Source organism: Salmo salar, chromosome ssa02, assembly GCF_905237065.1.
Source record: "Salmo salar chromosome ssa02, Ssal_v3.1, whole genome shotgun sequence".
Classification (NCBI taxonomy): domain Eukaryota; kingdom Metazoa; phylum Chordata; class Actinopteri; order Salmoniformes; family Salmonidae; genus Salmo; species Salmo salar.
The window spans coordinates 46,718,257-46,737,457 of NC_059443.1; the positions used below are offsets into that span (position 1 = coordinate 46,718,257).

Genomic DNA, 19,201 nt, shown 5'->3' on the forward strand with positions numbered 1-19,201 from the left:
AGACCTTTCTTCTGAAACTTGTCAGTCTTTTCTTGTTCTGAGAAATGAAGGCTATTCCATGCGAGAAATTGCTGAGAAGCTGAAGATCTCGTACAACACTGTGTACTACTCCCTTCACAGAACAGCGCAAACGGGCTCTAACCAGAATAGAAAGAGGAGTGGGAGGCCCCGGTGCACAACTGGGCAAGAGGACAACTACATTAGAGTTTGAGAAACGGACGCCTCACAAGTCGTCAACTGGCAGCTTCATTAAATAGTACCCGCAAAACATCAGTCTCAATGTCAACAGTGAAGAGGCGACTCCAGGATGCTAGCCTTCTAGGCAGAGTTGCAAAGGGAAAAAAGCCATATGGCCAATAAGAAGAAAAGATTAAGATGGGCAAAAGAACACAGACACTGGACAGAGGAACTCTACCTGGAAGGCCAGCATCCCGGAGTCGCCTCTTCACTGTTGACGTTGAGACTGGTGTTTTGCTTGGCATTGCGCATAGTTATCTTAGGCTTGTGTGCGGCTACTCGGCCATGGAAACGCATTTCTTGAAGCTACAAATGAAGTTATTGTGCCGATGTTGCTTCCAGAGGCAGTTTGGAACTCGGTAGTGAGTGTTGCAACCGAGAACAGACGGTTTTTATGTGCTTCAGCACTTGGTGGTCCCGTTCTGTGAGGTTGTGTGGCCTTCCACTTTGCGGCTGAGCCGTTGTTGTTCCTAGATGTTTCCACTTCACAATAACACCACTTAAAGTTGACCGTAGAAGCTCTAGTAGGACCGAAATTTAAGGAATTGGCTTGTTGGAAAGGTGCCATGTTGAAAGTCACTGAGCTTTTCAGTAAGGTCATTCTACTGACAATGTTTGTCTATAGAGATAGCATGGCTAGGTGCTTGATTTTATACACCTGTCAACAACAGGTGTGGCAGAAATAGCCGAATCCACTAATTTGAAGGTGTGTCCCTCTGTATATATAGTGTATGTGTTCCAACAATGAGCTGCGGTTTTGTAATAATTGCATGCCGTCTATTTTCAGTTTTGGATACTTTGCGAACTGCTAGTGACATTTAGAATTGATTAGCCTAGGCTATAACCCCCCTAAACATAGACGGTTTCCACACTGAAAATATGCAAAAGCATTATTTTGATAAAGACACTGTATTTTCTGTTCGGTTTCTGTTCTATTATTAAAAAATAATCCCGGTTTTTGGTTTCGTACATTTTTTTTAAACATTAAATGCACTATCCATTTTGTGGGTTGAATGCTTTAACACAGAATAAAACAAATAATAAATGGTTCATGATGGTAAACCTCTCACTTATTAACCATAATTTATTCACATTACTTTAATAAAATATTTCAATTGTGTTTATTACATTTTGGTTTATTTGATGACATTATTATTTCATTCCAAGTCATAATCTCATTTCTATAGAGCTGCTGCTACCTATGCTGTCTGACAAAAACACTATTTTTAGTAGTTCATCAATGTAAATAAGGCATAATTTTATGAATGCTGAATACCAACTATAAATCACTTAGGTACCTCTCAAAGCAACTGCTCTCTAGCCCTCTCGATCGTGCATTCTCCTGTCTGTCCACCACACAGACCGGAAAAGTAGATGCGCAATGGATTTTGGTCATTGTAGTTAATTAGCACGTTTTCTGTGCTAAACTACACTGAACAAATATATAAACGCAACAAGTGTTGGTTTCATGAGCTGAAATAAAAGATCCCAGAAATGTCCTATATGCACAATTTGGTGCACAAAGTTGTTTACATCCCTGTTAGTGTGCATTTCTTTTTTGCCAAGATAATCTATCCACCTGACAGGTGTGGTATATCAAGAAGCTGATTAAACAGCATGATTATTACCCAGGTGCACCTTGTGCTGGGGACAATAAAAGGCTGTGCTAAAATGTGCAGTTTTGTCACACAACACAATGCCACAGATGTCTCAAGAACCGCAGACCACGTGTAACCATGCCAGCCCAAGATCTCCACATCCGGCTTCTTCAACAGCGGGATCGTCTGAGACCAGCCATCCGGACCGTTGATGAAACTCAGGGTTTTCACAACTGAAGAACTTCTGCACAAACCGTTTCAGTGACAATCATCTGCGTGCTTGTCGTCCTCACCAGGGTCGTAACCGACTTCAGTGGGAAAATGTCTGTACTCCCCCAGGTTTTGATACCAGCTGATGCAAATAGTGCACAGAGATGAGGGCTTTTACCTTCAATTGCGAATGGAGCTCTGGAGAAGTGTGCTCTTCACAGATGAATACTGGTTTCAACTGTACCGGGCAGATTGTCAGTGGTTTTAATATTGTGAACCGAGAATCCAACCGCCACTATGGGACAATGGTAAGGGCAGGCATAAGCTACGGACAACAAACACAATTGCATTTTATCGATGGCAAATTGAATGCGCAGACGAGCTTTTGAGGCACATTGTCATGCCAATCATCCGCCGCCATCATATGATTCAGCATGAAAATGCACAGCCCAATGTCGCAAGGATCTGTAGATGATTCATGGAAGCTGAAAATGTCCCAGTTCTTCCATGGCCTGCATACTCACCTGACATGTCACCCAATTGAGCATGTGTGGGATGCTCTGGATTGAAGTGTTCCAAATCCCGCCAATATCTAGCAACTTTGCACAGCCATTGAAGACGAGGGGCACAACATTCCACAGGCCACAATCAACAGCCTTATCAACTCTATGCGAAGGAGATGTTGCGTGAGGCAAATGGTGGTCACACCAGATACTGACTGGTTTTCTGATCCCTGTCCCGACCTTGAGGTCACAGAAAGAAACAATTGAACCGACGTCTCAGTTGTTTTAAAAACTGTACAATAACAGACATTTCGGTTAATCCCTCAGCACTAACCTATAGGGATATTGCGAACATGTTTTCTGTTGTCTAACATTGATTGTCATCTTCTATTTGTTTCTAGGTTTCACATGCCACTATGAAGTACATCTTGGTCACTGGAGGTGTAATATCCGGAATTGGCAAGGGCATCATTGCCAGTAGTGTGGGCTTAATCCTGAAGTCCTGTGGTCTGCATGTGACTGCCATCAAAATCGACCCCTACATCAACATTGATGCTGGCACCTTCTCACCTTATGAACATGGTGAGTGCATTTGGGTGGTGAGTTCTCTCAGACTAAAGCATTTAATCGGTGAGGGCTAGGCCAATCAATGCATGCCTATCTAATTGACTTGAGCTGCATCACCCATCCAGGTGAAGTGTTTGTGTTGGACGATGGAGGTGAGGTGGACCTGGATTTAGGAAACTACGAGCGCTTCCTGGACATCAGGTTAACCAGGGACAACAACCTGACCACCGGCAAAATCTACCAGTCAGTCATCAACAAGGAGAGGAGGGGAGACTACCTGGGCAAAACTGTACAGGGTGAGCGAGAGAACAAGGGTTCTCTGCTAGGCAAGGGGCATTGGGATTAGGGCAACACCTGGAAACCTATGACATCACTCCTAGTAGTTGTGTTGATTTGTAAGGGTCTCTCCATAGTCCTTTTTTCTATGCTGATCTCGAGGTTCTGCAGATGCTGATTCTATTTTGCTGATGTTTTCTCTCTTATCTCAGTGGTGCCACACATCACAGATGCCATTCAGGAGTGGGTGGTGAAGCAGGCCAAGATCTCAGTGGATGACGATGGGGTGGAGCCACAAGTCTGTGTTATAGAGGTACGAGCCACAGTGTAGTCAAGTTTGTCTTATTATGGGTCACTCATTATAGGCCGTTGTGATTGTCCCCATGCAGTTGTTATTGGTGTCTGGTTTCAGCCAGCGATTGTTAAGCTGGGTCATATTCATTAGGGCACACTGTAGCAATACATTTCAAAATGTTGTGCAATGGAAAACAAGCAGTTCAGATAGTACCTTCCCATTTTAGATGGTTTCTTGCATTTTTGCCTAGTGAATGTTGAGGTCTCAGGCTGTGTCCTGTGTTGACAGTTGGGAGGCACTGTGGGAGACATTGAGAGCATGCCATTTATCGAGGCCTTCAGACAGTTCCAGTTCAAGGTGAAGAGGGATAACTTCTGCAACATTCACGTCAGCTTAGTCCCACAGGTAAAAGCTTTAACACACACACGCAGAGTAGAGCTTGTTTGAAAGCTGATTTCAGCGCTGTGACAAAGCACATCTGTACCAAAAGTGTCAGCCCTTTACTACATTAATACATACACACACACAATTGAATCAAAACACAGTCTCTTACATAAGCATTGTAAAACATCATGAACACTTTAACTTAGTCTCAAAAGTACATCAGTTGTGTTTCAAGTAAAAGGTTTTACAATGATGCTTAACTGAGAACTGAAATGTAATTTTGTCTGCCTTTAGCCCAGTGCCACAGGAGAACAGAAGACTAAACCCACTCAGAACAGTGTCCGAGAGCTCCGTGGACTAGGACTCTCCCCAGATCTGGTGAGTTAGATACTCCCTCATCCTTTTGCCTTGGGACTCTTGGAATTGGCTAACTATGGCAAGGTGTTTCTCCTAATGTATTTTCAGATCATGTGCCGCTGTGCGACACCTCTGGAGAACGCTGTCAAAGAGAAGATCTCCATGTTCTGTCACGTAGAGCCCACGCAGGTAAGGCCTTCTCTGTCCGTGACGAGTTTCCGTTTTCCGTTGCGTGCCTAAATGAACACAACCCAGAACAAAGTTAATGTAACGTCAACCAGCAACATTTCATATACTTTTGAAAAACGTAATCCGATTCTTATGCTTTTCTCTCTCCCTGTCCCCAGGTGATCTGCGTGGCAGATGTGTCGTCCATCTACAGAGTACCCCTACTACTGGAAGACCAGGGGGTGGTGGGCTACATCTGCCAGCGGCTGGACCTGCCTATTGAGATGAGGGCCAGGAAGATGCTCACCAAGTGGAAGGAGATGTCTGACAGGTGAAGGGGACCCCTGGCTCACCCCCATGGCCATGTGGGAATTGTAGTCCAGTTGGACTGTTTATGGCAGAAATAGGCTTCTGAATGTAGCACTACTCTGCTGTAGTACAATAGTGATGGGGAAACAAAGCTTCCTGAAGCATTGAGGCTTTCCAGCTAATTGTGTTGAAATACTGTAGGTTCATTACTCAAGGCTTTACTCAATACAGCGTACACTAGTGGCACCTGCTGGTCAAAATAATTTAGAGCAGCAAAATTATTATAGATGACGTCCCAAACGCCGTATCGCACGTAGTGTAGCCTTTTGTCTTCAACCAAAAGCAATAGCAAACCAGTCAGGTGGTTGTGCAACGAAACAAAGCTTAGGACATCATTAATCTCGTGCCTCTGATAAAGTGATACAGGCATCGGCACACTGCTTTCAAGTAGACTGCTTTGTGATTTCGACGCATGCCTCGGAGCTCCGGTATCAAATGTAACATCACTATAGTACAACATATGACAAGGTTACTGTGGAACTTAGATTTTTACTACATGCTGACATAGCGCCAGATTCAGACTCACTTCTCAGTAGTTGGTATTCAGACTGACCTTATGCAGGTGCGTAACGGGCTTTGCCGGTGTGGTTCCCTTGCGTGCGCTGAATAAATGTAATTCAACTGCTGAAATCCCTCTCACTTGCTGGCCAACAGATTTTCTCATTAGGTTTTCATTCAAGAGGGTTTTCAGTACAGTTATCTAAAGTCATCCCTTTAAATGTGGTGTACCTTTAATTTTTTACAGTTAAGAATATTAGGGATCAATGAAAGAAAGCCATGTGGGCCTAAATAGACTTCTCCTTTTCAGCACCAATTGGTAGATGTAAAAAATACTCTGATCTTGTACATTATTTAGTGTTATGAAGGTATTTATGAATAATAATTTGTAAAAAACAGTTTGGGAGAGTCTTTACGCACAAAATATATTGGTGAATCAAAAATATTTTTTGGGGCATTTTATTAGGATCCCCATTAGCTGTTGCAAAAGCAGCAGCTACTCTTCCTGGGGTCCACACAAAACATGAAACATAATACAGAATGACATAATACAGAACATTAATAGACAAGAACAGCTCAAGGATAGAACTACATACATTGATTCATCCTGAAAGTTGCCATATTCAATTGTTCAAACCAAGAAATATTAGAAGGTGAAAAAAATGCACATTAGTCCTATAAATCTACTATAATCCTTACTAATCATGGAACTGTGATGACAAAGTTGCTGTCGGCCATTTCTGTATGGACCTCGCTTTGTGCACGGGGCATTGTCATGCTTAAACAGGAAAGGGCCTTCCCCAAACTGTTGCCACAAAGTTGGAAGTATAGAATCATCTAGAATGTCATTGGATGCTGTAGTGTTAAGATTTCCCTTCACTGGAGGCCATGAAAAACAGACCCAGAACATTATTCCTCCTCCACCAAACTTTACAATTGGCACTATGCATTGGGTCAGGTAGAGTTCTCCTGGCATCAGCCAAACCCAGATTCGTCCGTCAGACTGCCAGATGGTGAAGTGTGATTCATTACTCCAGAGAATGCGTTTCCATTGCTCCAGAGTCCAATGGCGGCGAGCTTTACACCACTCCAGCCAACGCTTGGCATTGAGCATGGTGATCTTAGGTTTGTGTGCAGCTACTCGATCATGGAAACCCATTTCATGAAGCTCCCGACGAACAGATCTTGTGCTGATGTTGCTTCCAGAGGCAGTTTGTAACTCGGTAGTGAGTGTTGCAACCGAGGACAGACGATTTTTACACGCTACGCACTTCAGCACTAGGCGGTCGTGTTCTGTGAGCTTGTGTGGCCTACCACTTCGCGGCTGAGCCATTGTTGCTTCTAGACATTGTCACTTCACAATCACAGCACATACAGTTGATCGGGGCAGCTCTAGCAGGGCAGAAATTTTACTAACTGACTTGTTGGAAAGATGGCATCCTATGACGGTGCCACGGTGAAAGTCACTGAGATCTTCAGTAAGGCCATTCTACTGCCAATGTTTGTTTATGGAGATTGCATGGCTGTATGCGCAATTTTATACACCTGTCAGCAACGGGTGTGGCTGAAATACCCGACTCCACTAATTTGAAAGGGTGTCTACATACTTCCTGCCATGTAGTGTACGTTAGCCTAATATGATCGACTATTGCTAGCGATTCTCAGGAACAACCACATGAGTGTGACAGAGGAAAGAAAGGTAAACTAATGATGTAATGGAATGATGCAAAATGTAAGGAAACTAACACAAGTCGGTGACATTTATACATTTATGTCGTTATAACTGACGGTGGCTACCTATAGTGGTTCATATTTAACACTATACAAATTGTTTTTTTTAAAATACAGTAAAAAGTCTGGGCAAATAATTAAAACATTCTAGAAATCATAAATCAACTCTAGGTTTGGCGCTATACTGTCATTGGTGCATGGCTTCAGAAGCCTATAGCTTGAGTCTCCAAATTTCATCTGAAGTTATAAGGCCTGCATTTCATATAGGTGACTTTGGAAAAGGTGATATATTGATTTGCTTCAGTTTGCTGCCATATTTGTATTTATTATGGATCTCCATTAGCTGCTGCCAAGGCAGCAAATAAAATCAAATGTTATTGGTCGCATACACATATTTAGCAGCAGCTACTCTTCCAGCAAAATTAAGGCGGTTATACAATTTTTAAAACATTACAATACATTTCACAACACATTGTGTGCCCTCAGGCCACTATTCTACTACCACAAATCTACAACACAAAATCCATGTGTATATTGCGTATGTTATCGTGTGTCTGTGTGTGTGTTTCCATATGACTGGGTTCACATTTGTTAATACAGTCTCCAGCGATCATAACGTAAAATAGATCTAAAACAATACTGTCATTTATTTTTACGATCCCCTCATCCAAACAGCTTACATGTTTACCTAGCTCTTATCAATTAGTAAATTACAGTGCATGGAGAATGGTGTTATTTCTATCTGATCAAATAAAGTAGATGTTCCAATTGGAACTGACTTGTTGCTCGACCTTATTCATCATTTCATCGTGCCTAAAGGTGGTGGAATTATGAGGGAATTAAGTCAAGGTCAGAATACTGTTAGACACACACCTCCGCCACACCTTCATTTCTTTGATCTCCACCCAAAATGAAAAGCGGTTGAATAGCGTGCTATTCTCATGCTTAAGTTCAAGGTCAAAATGCGCGTATAGAGAGATGTGCATAAAAAGGGAAATTATGTTCAATTTATGCACGATTAACTTGGGTTGGAATTTCCCCATACTGTATTGGGAGTCTCACCCTGGTTTGATTGAGTATTTTACCATGTTTTAGTCTAAAATATATATTGACTTGATACCCCAGGGTCCTCGGAACATGTTGAAACTAAACTGTCTCCTCTCAGGTCTGACCGACTCCTGGAACATGTGTCCGTCGCCCTGGTAGGGAAGTACACAAAGTTCTCTGACTCATATGCCTCTGTCATCAAGGCCCTGGAGCACTCAGCCCTCGCCATCAACCACAAACTAGAGATCAAGGTATGGAACACAGTCATATTCACCCATGCTCCCTCTTTGGATTGAGATAATGTTACTTCCATCCAGTGCCGTCTCTAGCCTTTTTCACAGGCTTAAAATTTTAGTGCTCTCCCTCTTGGCAGTGAATCATCTTTTTTTGTCGTGTTAAAGTGCATTTCATGCAATTCTATTTATTTTGCCATAGGGCAGACAAAGATTTTTGCAGTTTTAAAGAACAATTCCTGCAATTCTACACATTTTGCCATGACTTATGCCGTGCTACTCTTCCTGGGTCCAAACATATTAAATCACTTACATTACTTATAAAACAAAAGATAAAATAGTACATCATATAACATTATTACACCACTACATATCTACAGTACAAAATGTTTAATACCACCATACAACAATATCACAATGTATGCATGTGTCTGTACCTTTGTGTGTCTTTTCACAGTCCCCGTTGTTGTGTTTTTACCTGTTTAAAAAAAATATATATATACACTGCTCAAAAAAATAAAGGGAACACTAAAATAACACATCCTAGATCTGAATGAATGAAATAATCTTATTAAATACTTTTTTCTTTACATAGTTGAATGTGCTGACAACAAAATCACACAAAAATAATCAATGGAAATCCAATTTATCAACCCATGGAGGTCTGGATTTGGAGTCACACTCAAAATTAAAGTGGAAAACCACACTACAGGCTGATCCAGCTCCTGATGAGATGGCGGATGGTCTCCTGAGGGATCTCCTCCCAGACCTGGACTAAAGCATCCGCCAACTCCTGGACAGTCTGTGGTGCAACGTGGCGTTGGTGGATGGAGCGAGACATGATGTCCCAGATGTGCTCAATTGGATTCAGGTCTGGGGAACGGGCGGCCAGTCCATAGCATCAATGCCTTCCTCTTGCAGGAACTGCTGACACACTCCAGCCACATGAGGTCTAGCATTGTCTTGCATTAGGAGGAACCCAGGGCCAACCGCACCAGCATATGGTCTCACAAGGGGTCTGAGGATCTCATCTCGGTACCTAATGGCAGTCAGGCTACCTCTGGCGAGCACATGGAGGGCTGTGCGGCCCCCCAAAGAAATGCCACCCCACGCCATGACTGACCCACCGCCAAACTGGTCATGCTGGAGGATGTTGCAGGCAGCAGAACGTTCTCCACGGCGTCTCCAGACTGTAACGTCTGTCACATGTGCTCAGTGTGAACCTCTGTGAAGATGAAGGGCGCCAGTGGCGCCAGTGGCGAATTTGCCAATCTTGGTGTTCTCTGGCAAATGCCAAACGTCCTGCACGGTGTTGGGCTGTAAGCACAACCCCCACCTGTGGACGTCGGGCCCTCATACCACCCTCATGGAGTCTGTTTCTGACCGTTTGAGCAGACACATGCACATTTGTGGCCTGCTGGAGGTTATTTTGCAGGGCTCTGGCAGTGCTCCTCCTGCTCTTCTTTGCACAAAGGCGGTGGTAGCGGTCCTGCTGCTGGGTTGTTGCCCTCCTACGACCTCCTCCACGTCTCCTGATGTACTGGCCTGTCTCCTGGTAGCGCCTCCATGCTCTGGACACTACGCTGACAGACACAGCAAACCTTCTTGCCACAGCTCGCATTGATGTGCCATCCTGGATGAGCTGCACTACCTGAGCCACTTGTGTGGGTTGTAGACTCCGTCTCATGCTACCACTAGAGTGAAAGCACCGCCAGCATTCAAAAGTGACCAAAACATCAGCCAGGAAGCATAGGAACTGAGAAGTGGTCTGTGGTTACCACCTGCAGAACCACTCCTTTATTGGGGGTGTCTTGCTAATTGCCTATAATTTCCACCTGTTGTCTATTCCATTTGCACAACAGCATGTGAAATGTATTGTCAATCAGTGTTGCTTCCTAAGTGGACAGTTTGATTTCACAGAAGTGTGATTGACTTGGAGTTACATTGTGTTGTTTAAGTGTTCCCTTTATTTTTTTGAGCAGTATATATCTGATTCTACTGCTTGCATTAGTTACCTGATGTGGAATAGAGTTCCTTGTAGTCATGGCTCTATGTAGTACTGTGTGCCTCCCATAGTCTGTTCTGGACTTGGGGACTGTAAAGCTTGTTCACACGTCTTAACAAAAACAAGTAGTGATGAAGTCAATTTCTCTTCCACTTTGATCCATGAGAGATTGACATGCATGTCATTAATGTTAGCTCTCCGTGTACTTTTTAAGGGCCAGCTGTGCTGCCCTGTTCTGAGCCAACTGCAAAGTCCCTCTTTGTGGCACCTGACCACACTACTGAACACTAGTCTAGGTGTGGCAAAACTAGGGCCTGTAGGACCTGCCTGGTTGACAGTGTTGTTAAGAAGGCAGAGCAGCACTTTTTTTATGGACAGACTTTTCCCCATCTTAGCTAGTGTTGTATCAATGTTTTGACCATGACAATCCAGGGTTACTCCAAGGAGTTTAGTTACCTCAACTTGCTCAATTTCAACATTAGTCATTACGAGATATAGTTGAGGTTTAGGGTTTAGTGAATGATTTGTTCCAAATTCAATGCTTTTAGTTTTGGAAATATTTTGGACATACTTATTCCTTGCTACCCATTCTGAAACAAACTGCCGCTCTTTAAGTGTTGCAGTCATTTCAGTTGCTGTAGTAGCTGACATGTATAGTGTTGAGTCATCCGCATACTTAAGCCAGTGATATGTTGTTAGTAAAGATTGGAAAAAGTAGTGAGAGTTACTGGTGAGATTGACTAACAAAATGAATGGAGGCCCCCTGGAGTTCAGGGCCCCTGGGCACATGCCTTGTGTGCCCAGTCGGTAATTTAGTGATGATTTGGTGACGATTACTACAAGATTTTGATAGCTGGCTAGATTACCTTACCTAGCAATCCCCCCAAAAATTGCTGACATGGGCTAATTGAGTGACTGTGGGGGGTTGGAGGCCCCATAGCGACTGCAGGTCTCTACGCGCAGCATCTGTGTGTAGGAAGAGGCGGCTCTGCTTACATCGGTGGCATTGATGTTGTCTTTTGTGCTAACCAAACCTTGCTTGTCCTTAGACAAAGGATTATGAGAAGCTCTGTTCTAATGGACTGTGTTAAATATGGCCTTATATGATATGTTATAATAACAAAGATGATTACTGTATGTCATGTTCTTATGCCACCCACCTCCCACTGACCCTCAGTCTTCCTCTTGCAGTTTATCGACTCTGCAGACCTAGAGCCAAATACACTGCAGGAGGAGCCTGTGAAGTACCACGAGGCCTGGCAGAAACTCTGCAGTGCTGAGTGAGTCTACAGCAAAATACCTACAATGACTATACAAAACATTAAAAACACCTGCTCTTTCCATGACATAGACTGACCAGGTGAAAGCTATGATGCATTATTGATGTCACTTGTTAAATCCACTTCAAACAGTGTAGATGGGGAGGAGACAGGTTAAGGAAGGATTTTTAAGCCTTGAGACTATTGAGACATGGGTTGTGTATGTGTGTATTGTTGGATTCTGGAGTAAACTTTGAACATTTGTTATATCTGGTATAGGGTAGGTTCCATAAGGATAGGTCCCGAGTGGAGGTTTTCCTCTGCGGGATACAGGCTAATATAAGTGGGTAGGTTCCTTTAAGGATAGGTCCCGAATGGAGGTTTTTCTAACTAGGCAAGTCGGTTAAGAATAAATTCCTATTTTCAGTGACGGCCTAGGAACAGTGGGTAGAACGACATATGGGGCAGGACATATTTTTACCTTGTCAGCTCGGGGATTCGATCTTGCAACCTTTCGGTTACTGGTCCAACGCTCTAACCGCTAGGCTACCTGCCGCCCTTGGGGAGGGTAGGTTCCGTATTAGGATAGGTCCCTAGTTGGGGTATTCACCTGCAATAACTGTAAAAGGGACAAAAGTCCCAGTTGCAGTAAGTTTTTGTAAGACGAGAGTTCTAGAATCTAGTGAGTTAAAAATAAAAAATAGGATATTTGAACTCTGTTTGATTTACATGTAGTAGCAGTATCGATACGGAGAGAGGTTGGTTTATGCCGTATGGGGAGAGGGAGACATGAGAGATGATGTGGGTTATCAATAATAGTGATATTTGAGGTAGGACTGGAATAGGACATTAAGTCCTCCGTATTCTCCAGTAATACATTTGCAGACGCTATGGTATCGGTTCTAATACAAAGTATTAAGTGCCGTGACAAATTAATTATTATCCGGGGAAGTGTGTAGTGCTAACTTGTCAACTAGTTAATAGAAGGTGTATATTATAGACGGGAGTGAAGGAATCTAAAATACCTGTCACGTCCTGACCAGCAGATGGAGCTATTGTATTAGTTTTGGGGTCAGGACGTGGCAGTTTTTGTGTGTGTGAATGTTTGTGTTGGTGATTGGGACTTCCAATTGAAGGCAGGTGTGTTGAGTTGCCTTTGATTGGAAGTCCTATATAGGTGTGTGTGTTTTTCTTTGGGGTTGTGGGTAGTTGGTTTTGCACTGCGTTTATATAGCCTGTAAAACTGTTGCTATCTTTATTGTTTTGTCAGTGAATACTTTACTCTTTTGAAATTAAAACCATGAGTATCCACATACCCGCTGCGCCTTGGTCTTCTCTCCATGACAACTTCTGTGACAATACCCTGGACACCGTCGGGAGACTTTAGGGAATAATAACTATTGATATGTCGACAAACGACTCCGATTCTCCCTGTAGAACGGAGCTAGGGATTTTAATGAAACCATGGAGGCTGCTGAAAGAAGCGCACAAGCATTCTACCAATTCGGCTGGAATATGAGAAATTTTTTGAAAATTAGATAAAATTAGACAACATTTTCCTGCTGACGGAGAATTCAAATCAAATAAAGAATTCAGGGAGGCAATTATGACTTGGCACAAAGACACAAAACCAGAATCAAAAGCTCAATATACCAGTGTTTTGATGTCAGCATTCTATCAACAAAAAATGTATCACGATAAACCCGGAATGAGTACCAGTACTCTGCCACAGAAAGACTGGGAACGGGAGTGTATTGATAGAATTTGCAGTTCTGCTTTGATGGTAGGTTTGAACCCTGTGATCAAAACGGTAATTGCGGGGTAGTAGATTTAATTCAAGACGATGTTTTGAGAGTGGACTATAACTCCGCTAACCTCGCAGACGTGCGAGGGGTTAATAGGGCCATACAGAAAAGCACTAACTATAGTTTCAATGGCCAAGATAAGACAAAGAAACGTAGCGGAAAGGCATCAAAGCGTAGGGAGACCGAGTCCTGTTTTAGGTGTGGCGCTATTGATCATTGGAAAAGGGAGTGTAAAGTGGGTATGGAGCCTGCTGTATTCGGAGGAAATGCTGCCAGGCAAGCGTTTGCATCGTTTTCAAAACGGCAACAACAAATACTCTGGAAAGTAGCAGGAATGGAACTTTCACCTAGCGGTGTATTGTCTCTGTTCGATCGATTAGTGGTTCATAGAGATTACAGTTTCTATATGATGGAAGACGTATGAGATCACATTTTTAGTAGAGGCCAGGGTTAAAATATTGCGGTTTCCTTACGACGAGAAATGGGCTAAATTTGCCACAGGAAATTTTATTTGGGGTTGAAGAATCTAGGCGAAATGCCAGGGGAATGGATTCTAAAGGTAACACATTTAAATTATATAGCCAAACACTCCTTGCAAACTCAGAAAGCCTTGTTTTTTTTTTGTTGATATCATGAGACATTTTGTGGTTTTATTTTTTTCAAGTCTTAGCACCCAAGTCAAGACAGGCAAGTCCGAGTCAAGTCTCAAGTCAAGACCGTCAAGTTTCAAGTCCTAAACTAGTCATAATGTGCTCTTCAGCAAATGTAATACCACTTCATATTTTTAACGAGTAATAGTTAGTGTATTACATTTACGCAAATCATGAATGCTTTTAAAATATCTATATATTTATTACTTTCCAAATAAACGTTATATTTCCATGGAAATACATGGGTAGCCATGAGAAAGACCCCCCACCCCTCTGACAGCGGGAGAGGCGTGGTAGGCTGGGTCGGGTCGTGTGGGGTGGTTGCTCTCCTGTAGATTAATTAAGTAGCAGAGTATCTGCTGGCCATCCAACATGGCAATTCACATAGAAATACATCACCTACAACAGCCTTTGCCGTGTAGAGTAGAGAATTGAGTACAGATCTATGTATTGCATTTCTATCTGGAAAACTGTATCTGAATGCGGTGCCTCAGATGAAATAACCCGCCGTTCTTCATTCATTATCAATGGAGAAAGCTAAAAACTGCGGAGGACAGCAGAGAGAGGGATGGCGGGATTTGTGTGAAGCATAAACACAGAGGTTCAAGCACTCGCCGTAATCAGCAGGTTAGGAAGAGTACACAACCATTCTAGGAGGCACTCTGCAGCAAATGTGCTCATTTGATCTTTTCCAGCTCCAAACAGCGTGCTGGCGAGTCAATCTGCAAGTCTAATCTAGGCAAGCAGTGAGGAGCGCACGTAACAATACAGGCTCCAGACATCACAAGCCAGCAAAAAGAAACCCATGAAACAAGTTACACACACTCATAAACACACAACCTCGTGTGATGGATAGCTGTTGGCTATATTAGCCACGACTTACCATTCTTTGTGCAGCTTCAAATGTTGAACAAAGTTGGAAATAGTTGCGCTGTAATCTGTAATTATTTTCCCCTATGTTTTGCAAGTTGCAATCAGTTTTTTGTTGATACAGCAGGTCTTTATATCCGAAAATAATAATTTGGGGTATCATCTTTCCAAGGGCTCCATCTGAATTCACCCGCCGAACTTCCTCTACACTGTCACGCACAATTTGATTGGCTGCTGTCCGATTCAAACTGTAATCCGTTAAATGAAGTGTTGATGTGCTGCACACTTTTTTTTTAATAGCCTCATTTTTTATATTTGGGCATGGGGAGGGTATCAAGTCAGGTCGAGTCATAAGGCTCAAGTCACGAGTCATTGGTGTTAAAGTTAAAGTCGAGTTGCAAGTCATCATATTTGTGACTCGAGTCTGACTCGAGTTCAAGTCATGTGACTCGAGTCCACACCTCTGGTAATTGTACTCTGAACAACATGTTGAAGACATTGATGTTAAAACAACTACACAGTGTTTAGTTACCTCAAGATGAGGTAAAATTGATTAAGGCTAGCGCACGTATATATCAGGTGGCCTTGGAGGAAGATGATGGGGATCAAAGTGAGAATGACATGGCTTGGGAACACCTCTTGGATCCTGTAGTCTGACGGGGAAGACTGGGTGTAAGCATGAGGAATCTTTTTTAGAGCTTACATTTTTGCCAACCTCAGCATAAAAGTATCCTGAAGACATAGTCAGGCTAAGAGAGAGTGGGAATTGTCATGTTTTTAAACTTTGGGTTGTCATGCAAAAATAATTGTGCACATCTTCACATGTTATTAATGCTGTTATGTTTTATGTATTTTTGTTGCTTTCCTAGTCTAATGCTATCACTCTCTTAGGAACCAGAAAGAGAAAGTGGAGAAACAAAAAGCGTTCCATCTGACATGGAACAAGACAGCAGATTCAGCTGGAATGGCATTTTTATTGTGTGACGAGAGATGGAAATAAAATTGTGTATGGTGTGATCATAGAACAGATGCCATAAGTCTCTGAGTTTGTAAACCTCACTTTGGAGTTTATTTTACCATTGTTCGTTCATTTATAATCATGTTTTATCTTTTATTTTTGATTCATGTTTTTTTAGCATTATTTGTTCATTTATAAGTAATTTCCAAGTTTATGTAAATTGAACAGTAGGAAGCCATTGTTCAAAAGGAGGGACTGTTGGCTTCTGGAGTAAACTTTGAACATTGTTATGCTCAGAGTATAGGAACATTAGTTACACAAGAGACATGAGGGGTGCCATAATGAAGCTAGGGAGGGGCTGAGTGCAGGGAAAACAATTGCATGTGACAGTATTGATAAGGGGAGAAACCGTTGAAGGCTCATATCACTTAGTTTCCTGCTTAGCAAGAATGATGTGATGTTTAGTGATGAGGAGGAGACTCCACCCAAAGTGGGGTATGAATACCACCTCGGGGGGATTTCTTGGTCTGAATACAGCTGTGTCGACCCTTTGGGAAGAGTTAAACTTGGTCAAGCTTCTTTAGTGTCCATGAGTTATTTACTCCAAAAAATTTGAACCTAACCGTATGAATGGGCAAGACAAAATATTTAAGTGCCTTTGAACGGTTATGGTAGTAGGTGCCTGGCGCACTGGTTTGTGTCAAGAACTGCAACTCTGCTGGGTTTTTCACGCTCCAAAGTTTCGTGTGTGTATCAAGAATGATCCACTCAAAGGAATTTTTTTCTTAACTGTGTTGTTGGTTAAGGGTTTGTAAGTAAGCATTTCACTGTAAGGTCTATACGTGTTGTATTCGGCGTATGCGACAAATAAAATTATATTTTAATTGATCCCTGTGGAAAGCTTTCGACACCTTGTAGAGTCCTTGCCCTGACGAATTGAGACTATTCTGAGGGCAAAAGGGGGGGGGGGGGTCCAACTCAATATAATGGCTGCTTGACACCATAAATCCCACAGAATTTACATGAGCATTGTGAATACATTTTATTTTCATGTGTAATTGTAACCCTAAGCCAAGGGAGCTGTGTTCTCCAGTCAGTGAAGGATCAATGTTGTCTCATACACACAGTGGTGTCTTGGTACCTGGAGGCTTCGGTGTACGGGGGACAGAGGGGAAAATCCAGGCTATCAGCTGGGCCAGGAAAAAGAAAAAGCCATTTTTAGGTAAGATGTATTTAAGCATTAATTAAATACAAATTAATCAATAGTATTGTCATGTATCATGCGTCAGTTTAGCATGTTTTGTTAAATGGAAATTATATTCTGTATGTCACTCTTCCATCAGAAATTCTGATCAGACTAGTTCAGCCTGACTTTTTTTTTTTATTGCACACATTTAATCCCAATTGTCTTTTTGCAGGGATATGTTTGGGCATGCAGTTGGCAGTGTGTGAATTTGCCCGCAATGTTCTTGGCTGGCAAGGTAATATTTGAATCAGTAATCATTGTATCCTTGAGGTGTATGTTGCATAATTCCAGAATGTTCATAAGTTAAATGTTCAACTCGCAAACCTGAAAATGGAACTGAAATACGTATTTTTTTATTTCCATAACAGATGCCAACTCTACTGAATTCCACCCAGAATCTAAACACCCTGTGGTAGGTATGCCATAGTAATCAAGTCCATCTCTGTCACTTCTCACTGAGTTTTGGCTCACGAACATTGCGATTTTTCTGGTCCTTTTTTGACAGGTGATTGACATGCCAGAACACAACCCTGGGCAGATGGGTGGGACTATGAGGTTGGGGAAGAGGCGGACAATCTTCAAATCCAACACCAGCATTTTGAGTGAGTGCTAATCTTGGCAAAACCACATAGGGTTTGGTGTGTTATAATGGTTGATAATATTCTGTATTTATTTTCAGGAAAGCTGTATGGTGATGCTGAATATGTTGACGAGAGGCATCGTCACCGCTTTGAGGTATAAGAGCTGAAACGAGTCATGATGTGTATATTTGCGTTACATTTTTAAAGTACATTTTACATTACATGTTACTGGAAGACAATCCATTTGCAGATGGAAGTGTTACATGTATTACATTCTAAGTGTGGATGTCCTCTAAGGTGAACCCTGAGCTGAAGCACCACTTTGAGGAGAGGGGCTTCCATTTTGTCGGCCAAGATATAGAGGGAGAGAGGATGGAGGTCATTGAGCTGGATGGTGAGTTAACCATGGAGACATTTCAGTGTTTTCCACTGTCTGGCTCTTGGAAATGTTATTGTTAAATAGTGCGTTATCACTTCATAAAGTACTTTCTTGACTGAATTGAACAAAAAAATGTAACACCATTTTTAGGGGTATCAAATGTATTGACAGTTGTAGCTATGCCAACCGAAATGTAAATGTCCGTAGCATCCATCTCAAACCAATCATCTTCCCACCTGTGTTGTTTCAGATCATGCCTATTTTGTTGGAGTGCAGTACCACCCAGAGTTCACTTCTCGTCCCATCAAGCCCTCGCCCCCCTACTTTGGCCTCCTGCTGGCTGCAGCAGGGAAACTCCAGAGCTACCTACAGAAAGGTTGTCGCCTCTCACCACGGTAAGACCATGCAGATCATTGTATTTCTCATGATTTCCTTTTACTCCATCAGATGGAGGCAAGCAAGATGAGCGGCATTTGGGCTGGCGTAAAGGGGAATGAAAAAAGTTACCCAGCCAGTATTGGATTTTTGTAATGCTATACCTAGTTTATATCTTTGACTTATCATATCATCCTGAAAAAGTATTATGGATGCATATAACTCTGTCCCTTGTGTTACAGAGACACATACAGTGACCGCAGTGACAGCAGCTCTCCAGACTCTGAAATTGCTGAACTGAAATTCTAGGAGTTACCAGTTACATGCACCTGTTACTCTGTTGATGCTGGTACTAATGTTACAGTTCACATCACCTGTTTGAACTCAATACAGCAGCCTCCGCTCATCTACCTGAAAATAAATACCTTTTTCTGTCACCCAACGGAAGGTCTCGTTACTGAGAAAAGTAGCTCTCTGAAATGATGCAGGAAACTAAAATGGCTAGATTTTTGACTATTTTTAAACAATTGAATTGAACAATTGAATGCAACATATCGGCATTACTATGACCCAACCCCCCCCCCCCCTTTAAAAAAAAAA

The 19,201-nt window shown here is 42.4% G+C and overlaps 1 protein-coding gene across 4 annotated transcripts in view; it reads left to right on the top strand.

Moving 5' to 3' along the window:
- Nucleotides 1-19,043, top strand: part of ctps1b (CTP synthase 1b) — a 26,234-nt gene extending 7,191 nt beyond the window's left edge. For all 4 annotated transcript variants that reach the window (XM_014169268.2, XM_014169274.2, XM_014169279.2 and 1 more), the window contains exons 2-18: nucleotides 2,950-3,130; nucleotides 3,241-3,411; nucleotides 3,604-3,704; nucleotides 3,975-4,091; nucleotides 4,365-4,448; nucleotides 4,536-4,616; nucleotides 4,775-4,926; nucleotides 8,359-8,491; nucleotides 11,670-11,758; nucleotides 17,148-17,242; nucleotides 17,439-17,501; nucleotides 17,635-17,678; nucleotides 17,772-17,868; nucleotides 17,946-18,001; nucleotides 18,145-18,241; nucleotides 18,477-18,621; nucleotides 18,844-19,043. In XM_014169268.2, coding sequence (XP_014024743.1) covers nucleotides 2,950-3,130; nucleotides 3,241-3,411; nucleotides 3,604-3,704; nucleotides 3,975-4,091; nucleotides 4,365-4,448; nucleotides 4,536-4,616; nucleotides 4,775-4,926; nucleotides 8,359-8,491; nucleotides 11,670-11,758; nucleotides 17,148-17,242; nucleotides 17,439-17,501; nucleotides 17,635-17,678; nucleotides 17,772-17,868; nucleotides 17,946-18,001; nucleotides 18,145-18,241; nucleotides 18,477-18,621; nucleotides 18,844-18,910 — 1,773 coding nt within the window. In that variant the 3' untranslated portion in view covers nucleotides 18,911-19,043. The remainder of the gene's footprint in view (nucleotides 1-2,949; nucleotides 3,131-3,240; nucleotides 3,412-3,603; nucleotides 3,705-3,974; nucleotides 4,092-4,364; nucleotides 4,449-4,535; nucleotides 4,617-4,774; nucleotides 4,927-8,358; nucleotides 8,492-11,669; nucleotides 11,759-17,147; nucleotides 17,243-17,438; nucleotides 17,502-17,634; nucleotides 17,679-17,771; nucleotides 17,869-17,945; nucleotides 18,002-18,144; nucleotides 18,242-18,476; nucleotides 18,622-18,843) is intronic.
- Nucleotides 19,044-19,201: the final 158 nt, after the last annotated feature.